Source organism: Lathyrus oleraceus, chromosome 1 (genome assembly GCF_024323335.1).
Source record: "Lathyrus oleraceus cultivar Zhongwan6 chromosome 1, CAAS_Psat_ZW6_1.0, whole genome shotgun sequence".
In the NCBI taxonomy this organism is placed as follows: domain Eukaryota; kingdom Viridiplantae; phylum Streptophyta; class Magnoliopsida; order Fabales; family Fabaceae; genus Lathyrus; species Lathyrus oleraceus.
Genome location: NC_066579.1, coordinates 102,054,283 through 102,073,679, shown reverse-complemented (window position 1 = coordinate 102,073,679; position 19,397 = coordinate 102,054,283). Strand labels below are relative to the sequence as shown.

Here is a 19,397-nt window from a genome sequence, read left to right as displayed (position 1 = left end):
AACTAGGTTACCAATCTCTTGCGTTTTTTTTTCTTTCTTTTTTTGCTTCATCATCTTGTAAAGGTTAATCTGTCACATCTTGCTTGCAAACTTTTTTTTTTTGGTTTCTAGTTTACAATGTCTCAGACATCATGTATGACATATGCCTCCAGAAACTATAACCTGTTATAAACTAGTAGTTCTTGTTGTCTCAGGCATCTGGTCCAACATTTGTCCTCTCCTAAGAACAAAATTTTCAATTGGCATTAGAGCAGACACCCTATTTTATTTGGGTGAGCTCCAGAGATATATTATTATATTCGAGATAGAGAACTTTAAAGAAGGAGCAGCCGTTTATCCTTCAAAGATTGTTGACAGTTATGAAGATTGTGATGTTCAAGGTGAATGTAATTCTAAAGAATATCTCAGGCTTAATAAGAGATTTAGTAAAGTCATGAGACAACTTGACAAGAGACCTAGGAAGAATGTCCCTACCAATATCAAGAACATTTGTCATAAAGGAAAGGATGGTGAAAGGAAAAATATCAACTATTCCTACAGGTGGAAAGGGATCCAATGTCTTAAGTGTAAATACTTTGATCATATTCAAGTTGAATGCTCAAGTGTTCTAATGAAGCAAAGAAGAATCCCTAATGTCTTTATTGATGAAAAAGATGAGTTTAATCTAGCAAAGAATTTTGTAACATTCAAAGACGTGAAAGAGGTTATGCATTCTAGTGAACAACTGAATTGAAAGAAAATGTGTATTGCTCCTTTTTAGAAACCAAAATGTTGAATGTCATGTAACATGTATTAGCATCGGGTCAAGCATGATTATCAGTTTCTTAAGTGTGTCTCCTCAATTCCTATGTAATTCTGTAAGTTGTATGGTAGACAATCTCACCATCGACAGTTGCATCCTTAGTGGAATAAGAAGCTTTAAAGGCAACATCAACATGTATGGCTTAGCAAGCCTAATATTCTTGTTACTTGTTTCTCCCACAAGGAGTTCTATTGTTAAGATCGGTTTCTTAGATGCATTAGGTAGATGATTGGAGAAAGAAACTGTGTGGCTCCTTGTGATAGCTATAGGAGAAGGAAATTTGTAAAGATAAAGATGGTGGTTGTCACATGTGTACTGATCTCAATGTTGAAAAGGAAGTAATTATGAAGTTTTCCTTCCTAAGAAATAAACTAAGATGTTACTAAAGATAGTTCAACCTCTTACTCATACTTCTGATTTACCATATATGGACTTTCTGATATTCAAGAAAGAGTTTATCATTGAAGGGAAGCCCGATGGTCAGGCTAGAGGCCCTCCCAACATTAAACAACATGCAGTGGTTCAGAAGAAGGAGTTGAATAAGAATAGAAATTATGGCATTCCTTCTCATATGTCTGGAGTTTTGTTTAACCAAAAACATGATAGTGTGTTTGATAAAACTGGAATTGGTGTTACTCTTAATGTCTTGAAGTTCAGCCACAAGTTGTTTTATAAGAAATATGTTCAAATATTGCTCTCCACAATATTTCTCAGGTTGATAAGACTGATCTAGTTACTGGAGAAATTATGATTGAAGTCCCAATCATGTTTGGGCCTATGAGAAATTATCATCTCATCCACATGTTTAGTTTGTGAAGAATCCCAGGAATCCTCAATGGTAAATCAAAATGTTGATAAAGATGTTCTAAACATCTTGTATGACATGTTGACAAAGTCTCAAATGCATAATAAGAATAGTTATCATGAAAATGTTGATCATGTTGAAGATGCAGAGACTTTGTGTGAAGATGTTAAAAGCAAGGTTGAAAGATTACTTGTAGTTTGTGCTTCTAATAGCAAGGTGTATGGATTGTTTACCAAGGAAACACAATATATATATATATATATATATATATATATATATATATATATATATATATATATATATATATATATATATATATATATATATATATATATATATATATATATATATATATATATATATTATATGACTCCATTTAGTTATGAAGAATGTGATCTCATGGGTTTGTCAATGAAGCAAGTTGTTATTGACAAATCAATAAACACTTTGCTACCTACTAAAGAAGATGGAAGTTTGTGTCATACTGGATTTTTTTATTCTATTGACCATCTTGAATCCATTAGATTGATACAAATATTATTGTTCAATGTATATCAGATGGATGTGCATAGTTCCTCTCTCAATTGGTACTTGAATGTGGAAGTTTAAGATCTCAAGTTCATCGATAGATGACCCAAAAATACATTTGTCTATTTTTTCCAAATTTTACAACACCATAAAAATGAGCATGGTATACCCGAAAACGACACGGATGATACTTTTCCCATTGTTCCTAAGGTATGTATCATGGCTACAATCCCTACCCATGAAGTACGTTATGACATGGAATGAGCTAAAAATTGCATTTCTAATTCGTTAATTCCCCCGAGCAAAACTGTTCAGCTTCAAAACTAGATAATGCATTTTTAACAAAGCAACATGGAATCATTATACAAAGCTTAAGAACAGTTTAAGGAAATGCTTATGTTTTTCTCCCACCATGAACTTTAGAAATAATTGATAGTTTATACGTTATATAATACTCTTCTTTATTCTACGAGAATGATAATCAATGTAATTACAGTCCTAGGGATTAATGAATAAGGATATTGAAGAAGCTTATGCACTCATAGAAGAAATGGTGGGGAACCATTATTAACGGGGAATCGAACATGCAACTAAGAAATCACCCCAAAAGGGATTCTTACATGAGGTGAGTGTTCTGGACCATATAATGTTAAGGTTGAGGCCTTATTTCAAAAATTCGATAATTTAAGTGTTAGCATTGTAGTCCCTATCGCCCCGACCTATGAGATTTGTGGATTAGTTGGTCACACTGGTATTGCACGCTGTGTGATTGCAACAGGAGAACATATCCAAGACATGGCTAATTATGTGAACAATTCCCAAAGAGGAAACCCTTACTCGAATACCTCCAATCTCGGATGAAGATACCACCCTAATTTTCCTACAAAAATAACAATCCCCAATATCTAGAAAATGAAACACCAGTTGGCTCCCCTGGCTTCCAAGGACAAAAGGGTGTTCCTGCTCCTAGAAAGTCCAACCTCGAATTGCTGATGAATTTTTTTGTCATAACCATAACTCGGTAAAACGAGAATTTTAAAAACCTGAATTTGCATATAATAAGCTTCTTAGACAACTGCAGTCTAAGGTTGAATCTATATCCACACATAATAATATGTAAGAGATCCAAACATCTCAAGAAACGCAACAACAACTGTCTTCAAATGCTCATACAAGAATATTTTAAGGACAATCTGAGTCAAATTAAAAATGCATTTGAACATTATTGTGCTACGAAGTAGAAAATATTTAGAGGACATCGGTAAGAAAAATGAAGATAAAACTAAAAAAGGGTGAGTCATCCCAACCTTTCTGTTAATGACAAAGGGGGAGAAGATATTATGATATTTTTGTGTCTTTCTCTAACAAGCAAGCTTTAAAAATTGTAAAACTCTCATGGATGCATGAATCAAGGGGGGAGTTATCATTGTTAGGGGGAGCATTGTGCATAAAGCTTCAATTGTTTGTCATCAACAAAAAGGGGGAGAATGTGAAGTCAAGACTCTCTATCTAATATGTTTTGATGAAGGCAAAGTTAAATAAAAATGATCATGTCAAAAGTATGGAAAAAGTTTCAAGCAATGTGTGAAAACTAACATCAAAGGATTCAAGACTTACTTTTAATACCAACATTGATCTTGAGTTTTTAAGGTACAAGCATGCAATATATATATTGATAACTTAGTACTAAAAAATTCTCCAAATATTCATTGCATGCATGATCCATTGTGTCTCACATGTCTCTGTTTCTATATTGTTTTTCCAAATAGTTTTTCATAATTCAGTTCAGGAAATCAATTTCCCTCACGAAATTTTGAATTTTTCTGAAGTAGTGGTTGTTTTGAAATATGTCCTATGAATTGAATGTTTTCCAAAGATCATCCTTTAACCATTACATCTTTTCATTGAATTACACTCTTTTATGCGTGTGATTTAAGGGCAATTGTAAGCTTGATTTCCCATCTATATATAAGAAACTCGATCTAGGTGAGATGAAGGTCACCAATATATCATTGTAATTGGAAGATGGATCTATAAAATACTTGGTAGGAATACTGGAAGACATACCAATAAGAGTTGTCCAACTACATATCCATTGATTTCGTGATTATGGAGATGGAAGAGAACGTCAATCCCAATTATCTTAGGTAATCGATGTGAAAAAAGGAAAGTTTATCTTTGAAGTATGAGATGAAAAAATAGAATTTATTCTATCAAAATTTATGAAAAAATCATCAATTAGAGATTCCTGTTGCGAAGTCGATGTTATCGATGAGTGTGTTAAAGAGTTTATTTGACCCACCTCATGTTGGAGGCATGCCTAATTGGTAGCACCAACCATAAAAACAACAAAGTTGAAGCATATAGAAGATTGTTGGATAGAAATTCCACTACCAAAGACCAAAACCTTCAAATTTGCTTATGACAAGGAGTTCAACATCTTTTCAACAAAGAAAATTCAAAAATAAAGCCGACGCCATGAACTCATAACCTTAGGTACGAATTTTTTAGATGAGGATTTGAATCATCCTTTTATTATAAATGCAAAATTAAGCAAAACTGAAACTGAAAAACTACTTAATGTGCTAAAAAGGTATCCTAAAGTCATTCAGAGATCACATATTATGTCCACATCTTAAGCTAATTTATGCATTCCGCACAACAAGCTCATTGAGATGCAGCCATGTCCGTTATATGGTACCTCAAATATTCACCATATCAGGGAATTACTTTTCCAAAAGAAAATGATGTCAATCTCATTGTTGATTATGATTCAAATCATGCATCATGTCTCTTAAAAACCGGAGGACTAAAATAAAAATGTTTAGTTAATTTCCAACCGAATTTTAGAATATCATAACTTCATTCTCCTGAAAACCGAAAGATCATACAAAACTTCAACCTTGTGATAAGATCCCGCGCGTGCGCACACACAAATCATATAACAAAATATGTACAAATGTTACCATTAACCAATACAAATTCTATATATGGTACAACAATTTACACAATCTTTACATAGCTAATCTACCTCTTATGGTATAAACTAAATAAAAAAAATAATGAAATCATCTCTAGAAAAGGCTATTAACAAACCTTACTACACAAATCACCTCCAAACTAAGCAATAAACCAAATACAAATCCATCTCCAAGAATGTAAGTTTCAAACCAAATCTACATTTTACACATTTCAAGGTTCCCTTTGCTTCAACCTTTCTCTCAAATGTATTAATTTCCCTTGAAATTTTTTAGGTAACTCATCACCTATCTCAAACTCAGTTCCTTCTACTTGTTTTCTTTGTATGATATCATGATACATTGGTAGAAACCTACTTTGAAAAGCTCTATAACAAAAATATGGTAAAAGAACACAAACAACAACAAAAAGAGTAACTAACCAATATAAAGCACTAGGAGCACATGCTTCCATAAATACTCTATAAGCTGTTGTTGATGTGGTTGGAGATATGTAACCATAAACAATCAAGAAAATGTACCAAAATGCGATACTACCCCAAAGGAAAAAATGTTGAATCCAAGTGAAGTAGTTGATTGAAAGTGCCATTTGGCAATTCACAACCCAAATTGCGCAAGTATACATTATCACACCGAGTATTTCGAAATCTACTACTTGACCGTCTTTTGTGAAGGCTTGGTTTGAGACGGAATTAGTCGTTAAGAAGAAGATTAGCAAGGAACTAATGACTCCGTTTAACATCCAACCGATTATCCGTGGCCAGCTGAAGAGAGTGTTCTCTACTCCTTCTAGATATAGAAAGGGATACTGTGTATAATGATAGTTTGATTAGTATAAGGTTTCTTGGATTACAAGTAATCCCAAAATTTAATAACTATGTAGACAAGTTTTACACGACGTTCAATCGTATGTATCTTTATGAACAAAGACGGCAATTTGGTACCTTTTGGCATAGTTTGGCAGAAACATCTTGATCAAAAACACCGAGGGCGATTACCGGTAATGAAGTGAAGAACACATTGTAACACGACATGTACCAATCATTGTAAGCGGCTTGACCGGAGAATGATGCATATGCTTCAAACCAAAATAGGGTGAATCCAAATGCAATGTTTTTGTAGAAAAAGTAACATATCTGCATCGATAAATAAAACAAGTTATCAGTGACCGAGTTTTTTGTGGATTAAGTTTTCTAAATTATAACATACATGATGCATTCACAAACACAGTTCTTTGAATGCATGGTTTTACCATCATTGATATTCTCCTATAGCACCAGTGGCCATGTACCAACAACAAACGCTCTAGAAAACGGAATTGACCAATTGCATAATCACTCGCCATCACAGCCTGTAGACATAGTCTATAAATAAGAACTTATATAATAAGCACTTAATTAGTTAAGTTGCTTGTCCAAACAGGGTCTAAGTTAAAAATTATTTTCAACTTCTTCACATATTACGGACATGAAGGATATATGTATTTCAAGGACCGAAAAAACGGCAGGGCCAAAATAAGTTCAAGAAAATGCATTTTATTGACCTGCATCCCTTCTGCACCACTAATGCCAACTCCAATATCAGCCTCCTGAAGCATGCCAACATCATTTGCACCATCGCCGATAGATAACGTTGTCTTTCCTGTTTCCAATTTCACCAATTTCGTAACCTGCATATTTTTTCGGATCATGCAATTATATACAAGAAATTTCCACTATTTCTATGAAGAAAAATTCAGATAGTGCATCCATTATACTCACACGAGCTTTTTGTTTTGGCGAAGACCGACAACAAATGACAGAAGCGCAATTACTAGCCAACTTAAAGAACGGTTTCTCCAAAGCATTGTTGAGAGAATACTCCAAGGACCTCCCATCAATTATCAAGCCAAACGAAGAACTTTCCGATGAGGAACCCTCTTTCGCTGACTTGATTTGCAAGATTCCATCATTAATTTGCTTCTCAATGCTATCATGAGAGGCCTAAACAATCATCGTATCAAAGAACGAAAATAATGAAAGAAAATTGGATGCAAAAATAAATGCAAGGTCGTGTACCTTTATTAGAGCCTCCTTGTTCCCTTGTTTCTCCAATGATAGGATTTCCGATGAATCAAGAGTGATCACTATCTGTGTCATGTCTTGTCTAAGTAAACTACAAGCATACCTGTAAAAACGGAGAGGAAAAAACTAGTGTCAAATTATGCTACGCTATATTACTATAGCGATATAGCCGCTATTTGACAATACTTTGTACTACATCGCTATTGCAGAACAATAGCAATTTGTTGAAATTCCGCTACGTATGGCGATATTGTAGCCGCTATTTGACAACACTTAAAAGTAACAGAAAGAAGAACAAGCCGTGTTGATATACCCGATGTTGACCGCAGTTTCCATTTTGTCCCCGGTCAATACCCATAGCTTGATTCCTGCCTTAGCAAGATTTTCAATACATTCAGGAACCTGTATTTTTAAGTAAACAAAGTTAACTTCATCAAATAATTAATGGCATTCATATTCGAGCGGAATTTTATACCGACCCCTTTTTGCAGTCTATCCTCGACTGCGGTAGCTCCAAGAAGTATCAAATCTCTTTCCATCTTATCAGCAGCTGCATCGACCAGTGTATCACGGTCTGCTGCTAAAGATGTTTTGGCCTTCGAGAACTCCTTGTCCCATTGGTTATATTCTTCTTCGCCAAGTTCACGGTATGTGATCACGAGAGTTCTTAAACCTGCCTCGGAATATTTTTTTATATGATTATTGGTTTCAGCCTCAAATTCTCTTCCATATTCCGAGAGCCTTTCAAACATAACACTGTCTGCACCCTTGCATAGGAGCAATATTTTATTTTCCTCGTTCCTCACTATCACCGACATTCTTTTGCGAGAACTGCTGAACTCTAAGATATGCAGAAGCCGGTACACTCTGCTCATCAATGAAGTCAACAAAACATAATTAAACATTAAAATTAAAAAGTATGAACATTGCCCAAACCGGCGAAAATCATAGAAACTAGCATAGTAAAAGGAGTTAGCCAACCTGTCAACCCTTTTTCCTCTTTCATGATTGAGTTCGTGCAACGAAATGCTTGTTTGTGTCCGAGCAAAAAACTCAAAACCAAGCTCTTTTGCAGCTATGACAAATGCCGCTTCATCTGGCGATTCAGCTTCATACAAAATTTCACCCGACTTTTTATCTACATCAGGAATTGCTGTATGACATATAGCTAAAACTCGAAAGAATTTCTCTATGATGTCCGGATGTTGTTCGTTAATCCATAATCCGTTCATTATACGTTCATCTTTAAAGTTAAAGCCTTTAATTGGTTTCTGAGGTTCCACAGCCTCGCTACTCTTACTCAAGATATCCAATGAATACGCATCACCTTCAGATTCTCCACCCTTCGCTCTCCTAGCAAGTGCCTTCTCTACTTCGGTAATACCGCGACCATACTGAATACCCCCAACGGAACATTTGACAAACTCCATAGAGTTACATGTCAAAGTACCTGTTTTATCAGACAATATAGTATCAACTTGACCGAGTTCTTCATTCAAATTAGACGTCCGTGCATGAGCTGGCCGATCCGATTCTTCAAAATACATTTCCTGATCTTGGTTGATGAAAATACACTGCAGAACTTTTACAAGTTCTATCGACACATAAAGTGATATCGGAATTAGATACCCATACAGCATAAGCGCAGTCAAAAAATGAAGAATCGAGGCGAGGCCTGCTCTTCTAGAATCGAAATATACTGTTGACTCGTCTGGATGAAGATACCATCTTCTGTAATTTCCATCACTAGTAATATCCCTTTTGGTCTCGACACCGAAAAACAAAGAACCGATAAAGGATATCAAAATCAAAGTACTGAAGAGAATGTAAATTATCTTATCCATTTTTCTCTCAATTTTGCTCCTCTTTGACGGAGGATCAATGGAGTTTTGCATCACTTTTGTATCATGGCCAGTAAAGATAACAACGCCGTAGATATATTCGGTATTTCTCAGCTTAGAATCTCGTAAAAGGATTTCCTGCAATGAAAGAGGATATTCTACACCCTCGTATTTCAAAGTTCCAATAAATGAGTATAGATTTTCATTAGGATCCTCACATTTGACCATAGCTCTAAACTTCTGCAGAGATTCTTCATCATTAAGACGAGTTGTAGCCTCTAATGCATGCTTTAATTTTAGATTAGTTTCTCCGTCAAGATTCATTGTCTCGACATAGCAAACACCGTCCCCGTAGCTTGATGAAAGTAGAAGAAGATCAGAAGGAAAGTATTCATCTTTGTACACTTTAATCACATCACCGACACGAAGCTTCTTCCATCTTGTCTCCACAAATGTATTGTTTTTACCATATACCTGAACCTTTCTGTTGTTCGCCTCTATATCCTGAAAGAACCGATTGAAAATGAAAATTTTCAATGAAAAGGAAGTTAAGAAAACTATCTTGAAAAAGAAACCAATTGAAAATGATGACTCATAACAGGACAAAAGTGAAGCATATCCAAGCAAATCATCTGACAGAAAAAAAAAAATAGTAAGCACAAAAAAAGGTACAAATAAGTTACTTAGGCATAAAGCAACACTTGATTATACGAGAAAATGATATGCAACAATCATGTTTCCTAACCTATTTTTCCCATAAAAAGCATTAGATCAAAATTAAAACTACCACTAATAATCTTTTTGGATCGACTTATTTGAACTTATCTTCTGGTATAAGTACTTGTGAGGTTGTTTGGACGAGCTGTTGCAAACAGCTTATGACATGCCCATAAACAGTTTTTCAGCTTATTTCTATAATATCTCCAGACTAGCTTATGAAAACAGCCTATACCTTATATAATTTTACTTCATTTTATCTCTTGATAATGAACTAGCTTATACATAATCACTTTTTTAAAGCCTGGTATCCGACTTTGTGACTGACTAATCCAAGGAGACCAAACTTGCGGGGGGGCCAATTTAAAGGCAGAGTTGACTCTGTATGGATCTGACCCAACACACGAATTGTTAGCACCTAACATTCGAACCTGAGACCTTGAGAGGAGCACACTCTCAGGACTCAAGCCAGCCTTCAGCAATAGGCCAACCCCTGGGGTACATAATCACTTATTTAATAAGTGCTTAATAAAATTGCTTAAAGTGAAACAGTACCTGTCTTCTCCTTCTCCAATCTTCCACAGCTTCTTTGGCCATAGTAGCACCAATAACAGCCACCAAAGGCGCAGCAATACTCAAAGCTGTATAAGGTGCCAAAGGACTAAACGAAACACAAGCAACAACAAGAAAGTAGATATTTGCAACTCTTCTGAACTGTTCAAACAATGACTTTGGTATAAAATTAAAAGCTGTATACTTGGTAGTTGAAACATAGTTTCCATCATAATTCAACTGAATTGCTTCAATGTTATCAGGATCATTGCAATAAACAACTCTTGAATACCCTTTTTGTCCAATTTGATAATGACCCTCTTTAAATGGTGACTTGAAACAAGAAAATGAATATAGTTTGCTAAAATGTATCCTCTTTCTTCCCCCTTCAGGCATTTTTTTCACACCTTCCCCTCTAAATTCCAAATGATCCTCGAATTCAATCAGAGAACACACGATATTTGATCACGCAGACGTATCTACTTAATTGTAAACTATGAGTCATACCCGAAAAATCAAAGAAACACCCATGACAAACATCACAAAGACAAACAATAAAGTTCAAATTTTTAACACCCTCTATGAAAAAAGCACCCAAATTAGGCCAACCCCTTTACCTAAAAATTTGAACTTTAAATAAATGTGAGAACAACAAACATCACAAGCTAAGAAAAAAACACAAGCTTGATTGATTGGTTATACAAATTAAAAAAAAACAACCTTGATTGATTGTACAAACAAAAAAAACAACCTTTGATCTATCTCTACTACAACTATATATATACAAACATATATATAGATATAGCTTGTATAATTCAAGTAAAAAAACTCAACAAGAAAAACATAAAGATAAGAACTTTGTGATGTGTAAAGGGTATAATGGGAAACCCTTGAAGGTGTATAGATTTAGAGAATTCTTTGGTGTAAATGATAGGTGAAGTTGTCTGTTACTTGATGGTTGATGAAGGGAATTGTGTAGAGAGAGAGAGAAGAATAAGTTGGTGTGAGAGTAAGTAGAAGCAGTTAAGGTTGCCGCTAGTATAAGCAAGGAAATGAAAATGAATGTGAAAGAGACATCAAAGAAAAAATTGATAGAAAGAAAGAACCGGTAGTAACATAGAGCTGGTTACATAGTCCTACATTACATTTCTTTCATTCATCAAAGGGAAGAGAGAGAAAGAGACCAAAACAGGAAAAAAGGTACTATACAGGTGAATGTAATCAATGTAATCATAATAATAGAAATACAAGTTGTTGTTTTTTTTGTTATTTTCTTTAGTTTTAACTTGTTAAATTTCAACACTCATTTGTATAATAAAGAGTAGTTCTAATAAAAATAAATACTAATTATTTAATGAGGTAAAAATATTGATAAATGTAGAGCTCATTGAGATACAAATGATTCATAAGTACAAATTATTTAAAAGCTATTAATATTTTTTTTAACTAAAGGAATAGTGACGTGAAAGTCTTTTTATATGTCACAATTATGATGACACTCTAAAAAAACATAATTTATTTAAAATAACCATTTTTTTTTAATTTAAATTTTAAAATAATTTATTTTTTAAATTAATTATCGAAATAATCACGTTTCATCATTTATGCTCCAATTGAACTGACGTATCTAATTGTCAATCAAAGGAGGCGCCTAGTCATTGACGCATGCATGCATTACAAATGAGCATTACAGGGATTGACGCATGCATGCCTTGAAGCCACATACATTGGCACATGCATACACTACATCAATGTATACGCCAATGCATGTGGCGCGTGCACTATGCATGTCTTTCTTTTTAATTTTATATTTTATATTTATAATTAATTAAATTAAATATTTAAATAAAAAATATTATTATAATATAAATTAAAATACATAAAATTGACAAGAAAATCAATGATCCGCCCGATTCAAACACCCCATATTCCACATCCAGGCGCGTTAGCCTGTCTTCGAGGTCTCCCACGATTTCTCTGAAATGTTTGGGATCTTTGAGTGCTGACATGATGCAATGGTGGCTGGTGCGAAGGTCTAGTGGAAGGTCCAACGGTATTTGATAGATTTTTCATCATTTCTCCCAAATAGTTGGGGGGGGGGGGGGGGGGGGGGTTGTCGCCAACGGAGCTTCCGTAATTGAGTTCGGTGCCCATGTTGTTGTAGTTTAGTCGTTGTAGTTAGGTGAGTTGTGGACGGTATGGTTGCCTGAATTGGGACATTGAATCGTTTTGAAACGAAGCAATGGTTCTTGTGGTTTACTAAAGTCAAACAATGGTTAGGTGTTGTGGCAATGGGATGTTTGGGTATTCATTAGGGGGCTATGATGACATGATGCTGAATCGTATGAACCATTTGGGCTATAAACTGGTGTGGAGGATCCGTATGGTTGTTGGTGGTTAGGGTTTAATTCTTGGTTTTGAGTTTGGGTGTGTGACATGAATTGGTTGCGAGGTTGGGTGTTTGGTGGTTAGGTGTATTTGGTAGGGTGATTGTGTGAGGTTGGTCGTTGGGTTTGGATGGGTTGACATTGTTCTTGGGCGGGGATTTGTTGTTGGGCGTTTGATGACGAAGCTCGTTGGCGTGGATCAATCAAATACTTTGACTCAGACACAAACTGTGGCGTTATAACCGACCTAAACCATGTCGTATAATGTTAAGTTGGTCTAGCACCATGTATGACTGGTTCGTTTAAGATGTGTTACCGTTAATTCCTCTAATGACGACACATCTCTTTTGCGAAGTCTCTCCAATCGAAATAATCCCATTGGCCATCAATTATTTGTTGATGCCAATCTCCCAAGCACGCCGGAGGTTCTGGAATTTGTTGTTGCATGTTGAACTGCAGTTTTACACTGTCACTCTGGTGCATCTCCACAGTAGTGAACCGAATAATTAATGTTTTTGTTGTCCAAACTGCAGCATCATCATGATTAACCCGATGATCAAGACCTAGATACGGTCTCCAGATAAACTGCACAAGAATATGACATGATTAGAGAATATGTAATTGGATCATTTTTTTAAAATCAAATGTAGAGTTATGTAGTAGTATTACACCGTCTGGTCCAATGTGGTCTAAAAGATTGCGATAGACTACTACAGCGTGTTTGGGATACCTGTAGTAGTTCATCCCTTTAATTGACCACCTAGATTGAAATGATTGAAAATATATTAGTTACAGTTAGTTGTAGTATAAAGTCTAATAAATTAAAAGGTAAAATTTTAAACTTACTTTGTTGCATAGGGGAATGTGAATGGCTTATCGTTGACCAGGGCGAGTGAAGATAGTCTTTACTAACCCCATACCTGTAGCAAATAAGCGTAAGATTAAAACGTACAAGTATTTTTTTGGCATTTTTACACAACGAACTATATAGATGGGACAAAACAGTTAAACCCCAACTATATGTGCTTACCTTATTTATGTTTCGTAACAACGAAAAATACATAATATTTATCGTACTACCAGTATTTTCAAGAAATAAAAAATTACCAAATAGAATCATAATATAACACTGAGCTTTAATTATTTTTTCATACTCGGTAGATTCTTCGTTTAATGTTTTACTCGAATAATATTGTTTAAGATATTTTAAATTAATACTTTGACCCCTAGCTTGACCAGAAGTCTCTCCCGTAGTGGTGTCTTCACACAAAGAGGCACCCAACAACTCATCGCATATAGAGTTATCTTGGTTAACTCTACCATTTAAGGTCTCGTCATCGATACGTAGACCTAACAACATGTAGACATCCTCAAGTGTGACAGTACACTCACCGAAAGGAAAGTGAAATGTGCGGGTCTTGGGTCTTCATCTCTCTAACAAAGCAAGAATAAATTTGTAGTCAACTGAGTATGACACTATGTTGAGTAGATTACCAAAATCGCATCCTCGAATATATGGTTCTATCAAAGGATCGTCTGGTACATATTCATGTACACGACATCAAAATCTCTTTGGGTCCTAATAAAACATAAGTAAAAAATAAGTAAGAAGAAGTAATAAACAATACAGACATTTTGTTACGAAACAAGAATAAGAATAAGAATAAGTAATAAACAATATAGATTGAGTAATGACATACAAATCTCGCAATATTAACGATTGTTCCTCGATGGTCACTACCCATAGTCAATAGAGACATATTGTTGCAGAGAGGTTGGGTGTTGTAGAGAGGTTGAGTGTTGCATATAGGTTGAGTGTTGCAGATAGGTTGAGTGTTGCAGAGAAGTTGAGTGTGACAGAGAGGTTGAGTGTTGCAAAGAGGTTGAGTGTGACAGAGAGATTGGGTGTTGCAGAGATGTTGAGTGTTCCAGATATAGGTTGAGTGTTGTAGTATTTATAGATAAGTTGGTAAGTTGCAACATGTGATGTATATGTGAAGGAGCCATTGGTAAGGGTGCATGCCTTTTATTTTTGCATGCATATGAGGATGCGCCATTGGTAAGGGCACATGCCTTTTATTTATGCATGCATGTGAGTAGACGCCATTGAAGAGGGCAAATGGGATGCTTTATGCATGTGATCATGTGCCATTGATAAGAGCGCATAGCTTGGTGTCGTATCTCGAAAAATACGATTCCTCGCGATGGTCGCGGAAAAAATTAGTTCGAACAGAGTCGCCACCGAAGTTTTATTTATCCCAATCAAGGAATAGAAAAATATCGATAAAATCTTTAGAAGATAGAATAATGGTCGTCGCAACCATATTCGGATTCGGGAGTCGATTACGCAAGGGGAAGGTATTAGCATCCCTCACGTCCGTTGTACTCAACGGGAACCTTTTAGTTTAATTTGTGATTTGAATGTTAGCTGAATGTTATTTGTTTCCTTCGAGTGAATAAGCTATTGAAAAGAGAGATGGATGGAAACCCCATAAAGGGGGAAATTGGAGGTTTTTTATTAGTGTGCTCGCCAAGATCTCGCAATCTCGTGCCTACGTATCCTTATGGTACAACAAGGAAATCAGAGCATTCGTAGTTTGGGGAACTATGATTGGTTGGTGTCTTTTAATGAACGACTGTTTAGATCGCATTCCAAAGGCTAAACGTTGGTTTGTCTACTCTCGAAGGAAGCTTAAACACTAGTTTGTTGTGCGCGTTAGAAAGGATTAAACAGTGTTCTTTTTTAAAAGAGTTTCGATCGCACGGGGGCGATGAAAGAGATTTGATAAGTTGGATTTGTTTAATGAACAAGTGCTTAGGTCGCATTCTAACGGTTAAACATTGGCTTGCAGGCTCGCGGTGGAGACTTAAGCGCTATTTTGTGTATGCACTAGAAAGGATTAAGAAATGTTCTTTCTGAAAAGAGTTAAGTTGTTGATCACACGGGGGCGAGGAATTAAGCTTAATATATTTGGTATTTTGAAGAAAAATGACAAAAGATTGAGCAATATGGTGCATACCAATCATTCAATCTTTCAAGGAATAATAAGGCGAACACCTCTTATTCCCCTTTTCATTCAAATTGTTATTGAAAGTTGTTTGCGGAAATTGAATATGCGCGGCAGTGAGGCGTGCGCCTCCCACTTGCTTATTCAAGGAATGATGAGGTGTGCACCATCTATTCCTTTATCCAAGTTCATTTAGCGTGTTTTAATCGGAAGTCGATAATTTGAGCAATATGGCTAGCGCCAATCATTCAATTATTCGAGAGATGGTGAGGCGAACACCTCCCATTCTTTTTCATCCGAAGTTTAGAATTAATTTTTTTTAGAAATTATATTAATTTGGAAGAAATGATTTGAATTCGAATTTGGTAAGGTTTTAATCGGGCGACAAGAATTCGAGCAATATGGCGGACGCCAATCATTCGAATACTTGAGAGATAGTGAAGTGAACGCCTCCTATACTCTTTTTCATCCAAAATTTACGTTATAAAAGAAAGTCTTTAGAAGTTATATTGATTTGAAAAATGATTTGAATTTGCACGGTTAATCGGATTTAGATAGATATACTCGGTGCATCAATCATCTAATCGATTTAATTATAATCGAGTAGGTCTCGTTGTAAGAAAGCCCGAGAGTAAGCTATGTGAGGTTGATGGCGATGTTAAAAGCGATCGACTTACAAAGGTATGTGAAAATGGACTCGACATTGAATCGAGGATTATGTGATTTTAATGGTTTTGAATTTGGGGTTTGTATTATGAAGTGATAGCGGAAAATGATCGTGAAATAAATTGGTCAATTAATAAATTTAATTAATTAAAATTCAATTAAGTCGTCTAATTAAGGTAATTAAAATTAATTATCAAAATTATTCGATTAAAAACTAATGTAATCAAATAATTAAATTAATTAAAATTAGTTAACGAAATTATCTAATTAATCAAGACTTTAATTAATTTATTGATTTAGAAATAAGTAACAATATTAAATATTAAATAATTGAATCGAATCAGCCACCATGTGCTCATAAACCGGTTTGTACAATGCGACAATGGAATTAGAATGTTGTATGTGAAGATTGAAACGCGGTGAAATGTTCGATTAGTATATTGAAACTTTGATGGCAAAAAAAAAATTTGAATGCATTAATTTAATCGGACTTTTATATGGATACAAGCATAGCAAAGGGTGCAAACACCAAAAAACTAATTAGGCCCAACCCAAATGATAACTAAGCCTTTAAAAAGAAATGAATAAATATACATAAAAAATGAAACATGAAATAGATGCATGTGAAGGGTGGGGGGTGACGTCCCAGCGTCTGGCAAGACAGAGAGCCATCATGTGTTTTTATTTTAAATTTTTGGAAATCCACTACTAGAACATTGACATGTGGCGATGTATTAAGAATAGAGAAACAAATTTTATAAGTAATGCTCTCTCTCTCGCTCGATTTTCCCTAAAAACAAAGTTTAAAGAAAAAACTCTAAAACATTCTTTCTCTTACTAACACACAAATATGCACTTACTTGAGATAAAATTCATGGCAAACACAAAGTCAAAAGTAAAACAGACATGGACACAATGCATTATATCATATCGTCACAACTCTCAAACGAAAATGAAATCAAGATCCAGTGATAATGCAATAATATTCAAAACGAGCATCAGTTATACGCAAATCAATAGACGCAAATCATGTTTGAACATTACCGCACATAACCGAAACAGAACACAACAACCATATACAATTACGAAGGCATAAAAAAGAAATTTGATTGAAAGTTACCAACTGTTAAACTTCTGTTTCTACTGCATGTCTGAGGAGGGCACTATTATCCTTAACCACAAATGTTCTCACCATCATTGGCCAATGGTCTTTTTAATATTTTTGATGCTGTAACAACCACGACTTTGGGCTTCACAAAACTTTTGTATCGCACATCACTGCCGAGGCGGCATGCCTTTGATTCATACTTGGTTACAAGTAACTTCTCGAAAAATACGTAACAGGTGAGAAGTCAACAATGACCGATCGATTTGCTAAGCTCCTCAAACAGAGCCTCATAGGAACTACCAAAGTGCTTCTTGAAGCTTATCAGGGTCAAGTGATTTCGGCTGAGAGTATCTTGAATGAAGTCTCAACATCACGCCGCCATTCCCCTTTTGTATAGTTTGCTCTTTGTATCTTTTGAATGAATAAATGAATTGTGTTCCTCTTTTGAAAACCAACTTTGTGCTACCTTTTTAGGGACTGGTTATTTCTTGGAGAAATGCTCATAAGTGAAAATCAAAGGGTGTTGGAGTTGTTGGTTTGAGGTGATTAGAAGGTGATGCGAGGCAGAGGAGAAATTCAAAGGAGATTTGGTGGCGGTGAAGCATGGCGATGTGGAAGAAGGAGGTGAAGTTGTTGGTTTCGTGGCGGTGTGGACGACGAAGATGGTCTAGTTGAAGGCTGTGATGGATTCACGGCATGGTGACGGTGGTGAATGGTGATTTATGGGAATGTGTTTTGTCGGAAGATTTGTTGGATGCGGCAGCGGAAAGGTTGAGAAGTGATGAGTTGTTTGATGATGGTGAGGGGAAGACGACGAGGATGGTGGTGGTGGTGCGATTAGGAGGAAAGCGAGGTTGTTGTGACGAAGGAGAAGGTTGGTGGTTGACAGACGACGTTGATGTGCGTGCGAAGAAGAGGATTTCTTTTCCTCTTCTCTTTTTTCATTTTCGTTTTCCAGAGAGAATGAAGAGTCTCTTTTTTTCAACTTTTTATTTCCCTTTTTTATTATATTGGACCGTTGGAAAAGAGACGTTAGTCCCCCCATGAACTGTCATGGATTTTCTTTCTATAGTCCGAAAAAATCCACTAACCAGCATGTGGATGTCTCCAAAATAGGAGAATCCTATGCGCCACATGTCACGCAATCATTGGGTCGTTTATAATCTTTGTTTTATCCAACACTACCTTCTAGGAGAGAGACACGTGGAGAGGAAGTAATGGAAGGAAGGGAGAAAAGATGTTTTTGTTTTTCTTATTTTTTAATAATCTAATTATTTTGATTTTGATTGGATGATGGAAATGAGCATGGATAGCAAATGTTGAACATTGATTAATTTGAATCGATGCTTTGGGTCGAATCAAAGAAGCACAAACAATTCAAAATGGCAAAGTTACCCCTTCTAGATGATTTAATTGATTTAAAATAATTTAAACCAATTAAATCAAATAAAATTCACAATTTTGGAAATAAATGTGATAAAAATAAAATAAGACCATGGAAATTTCTATTTGTTTAATTTGAATACTTCGATAAAAGCATAAAAATAAAATGACTGATTATGGTTAAAAATCGAGCGCCAAAGTGCTCAAAAAATTAAACTGAATGCATTAAAATGATCAGTGCGAAATAAACTTATTGGAAAAATACAATGTTTCTTTTAATTCTAAAATAATTTTGGATCGGTTAAACGGTTCAGACGGATCAAAATGCAACTGAAAAAGTCGTCTAAAAATATAACGAGCACACCAGGTTAAACTACGTGAACCGTAGATTAATAATACTGGCGTATGCAAGTTTGATTTTGAAACTTTTTACCCGCTGATTTTGTACGTACTTGAGGAATGATTTAATCAATTCGTCTATATTTTAGAGAATTTATTTTGACTGATATTTTATGTATTATTCACGATAAAATGCATGTTATGTTATACAACTGATGCA

At 35.2% G+C, this 19,397-nt stretch overlaps 1 protein-coding gene across 2 annotated transcripts; it reads right to left on the bottom strand.

Moving 5' to 3' along the window:
* Nucleotides 1-5,097: 5,097 nt before the first annotated feature.
* Nucleotides 5,098-11,490, bottom strand: LOC127119573 (probable phospholipid-transporting ATPase 8). Of its 2 annotated transcripts, none has more exons than XM_051049832.1 (10): nucleotides 10,290-11,487; nucleotides 8,158-9,521; nucleotides 7,656-8,043; nucleotides 7,490-7,578; nucleotides 7,171-7,279; nucleotides 6,874-7,095; nucleotides 6,657-6,782; nucleotides 6,366-6,464; nucleotides 6,058-6,249; nucleotides 5,098-5,921 (listed from the first exon to the last, which is right to left on the bottom strand). In XM_051049832.1, exons 1-10 carry the CDS (start codon nucleotides 10,680-10,682, stop codon nucleotides 5,328-5,330), a joined length of 3,576 nt encoding a protein of 1,191 aa, XP_050905789.1. In that variant the 5' UTR covers nucleotides 10,683-11,487; the 3' UTR covers nucleotides 5,098-5,327. The 2 variants fall into 2 exon arrangements, 1 of the variants encoding a protein (XP_050905789.1); XR_007802892.1 differs by having other exon boundaries at nucleotides 5,695-5,921; nucleotides 6,323-6,464; nucleotides 10,290-11,490.
* Between the last annotated feature and the right edge of the window lie 7,907 nt (nucleotides 11,491-19,397).

Bases quoted from the DNA above. Each gene is read 5' to 3' on its own strand.
- LOC127119573 (XM_051049832.1), bottom strand. From the start codon at position 10,682: ATGCCTGAAGGGGGAAGAAAGAGGATACATTTTAGCAAACTATATTCA. The intron at 7,579-7,655 runs GTCGGTATAAAA...TTAAAAATACAG, and splicing joins AGGATAGACTGCAAAAAGGG to GTTCCTGAATGTATTGAAAA. The intron at 6,783-6,873 runs GTGAGTATAATG...AAAAATATGCAG, and splicing joins CGCCAAAACAAAAAGCTCGT to GTTACGAAATTGGTGAAATT.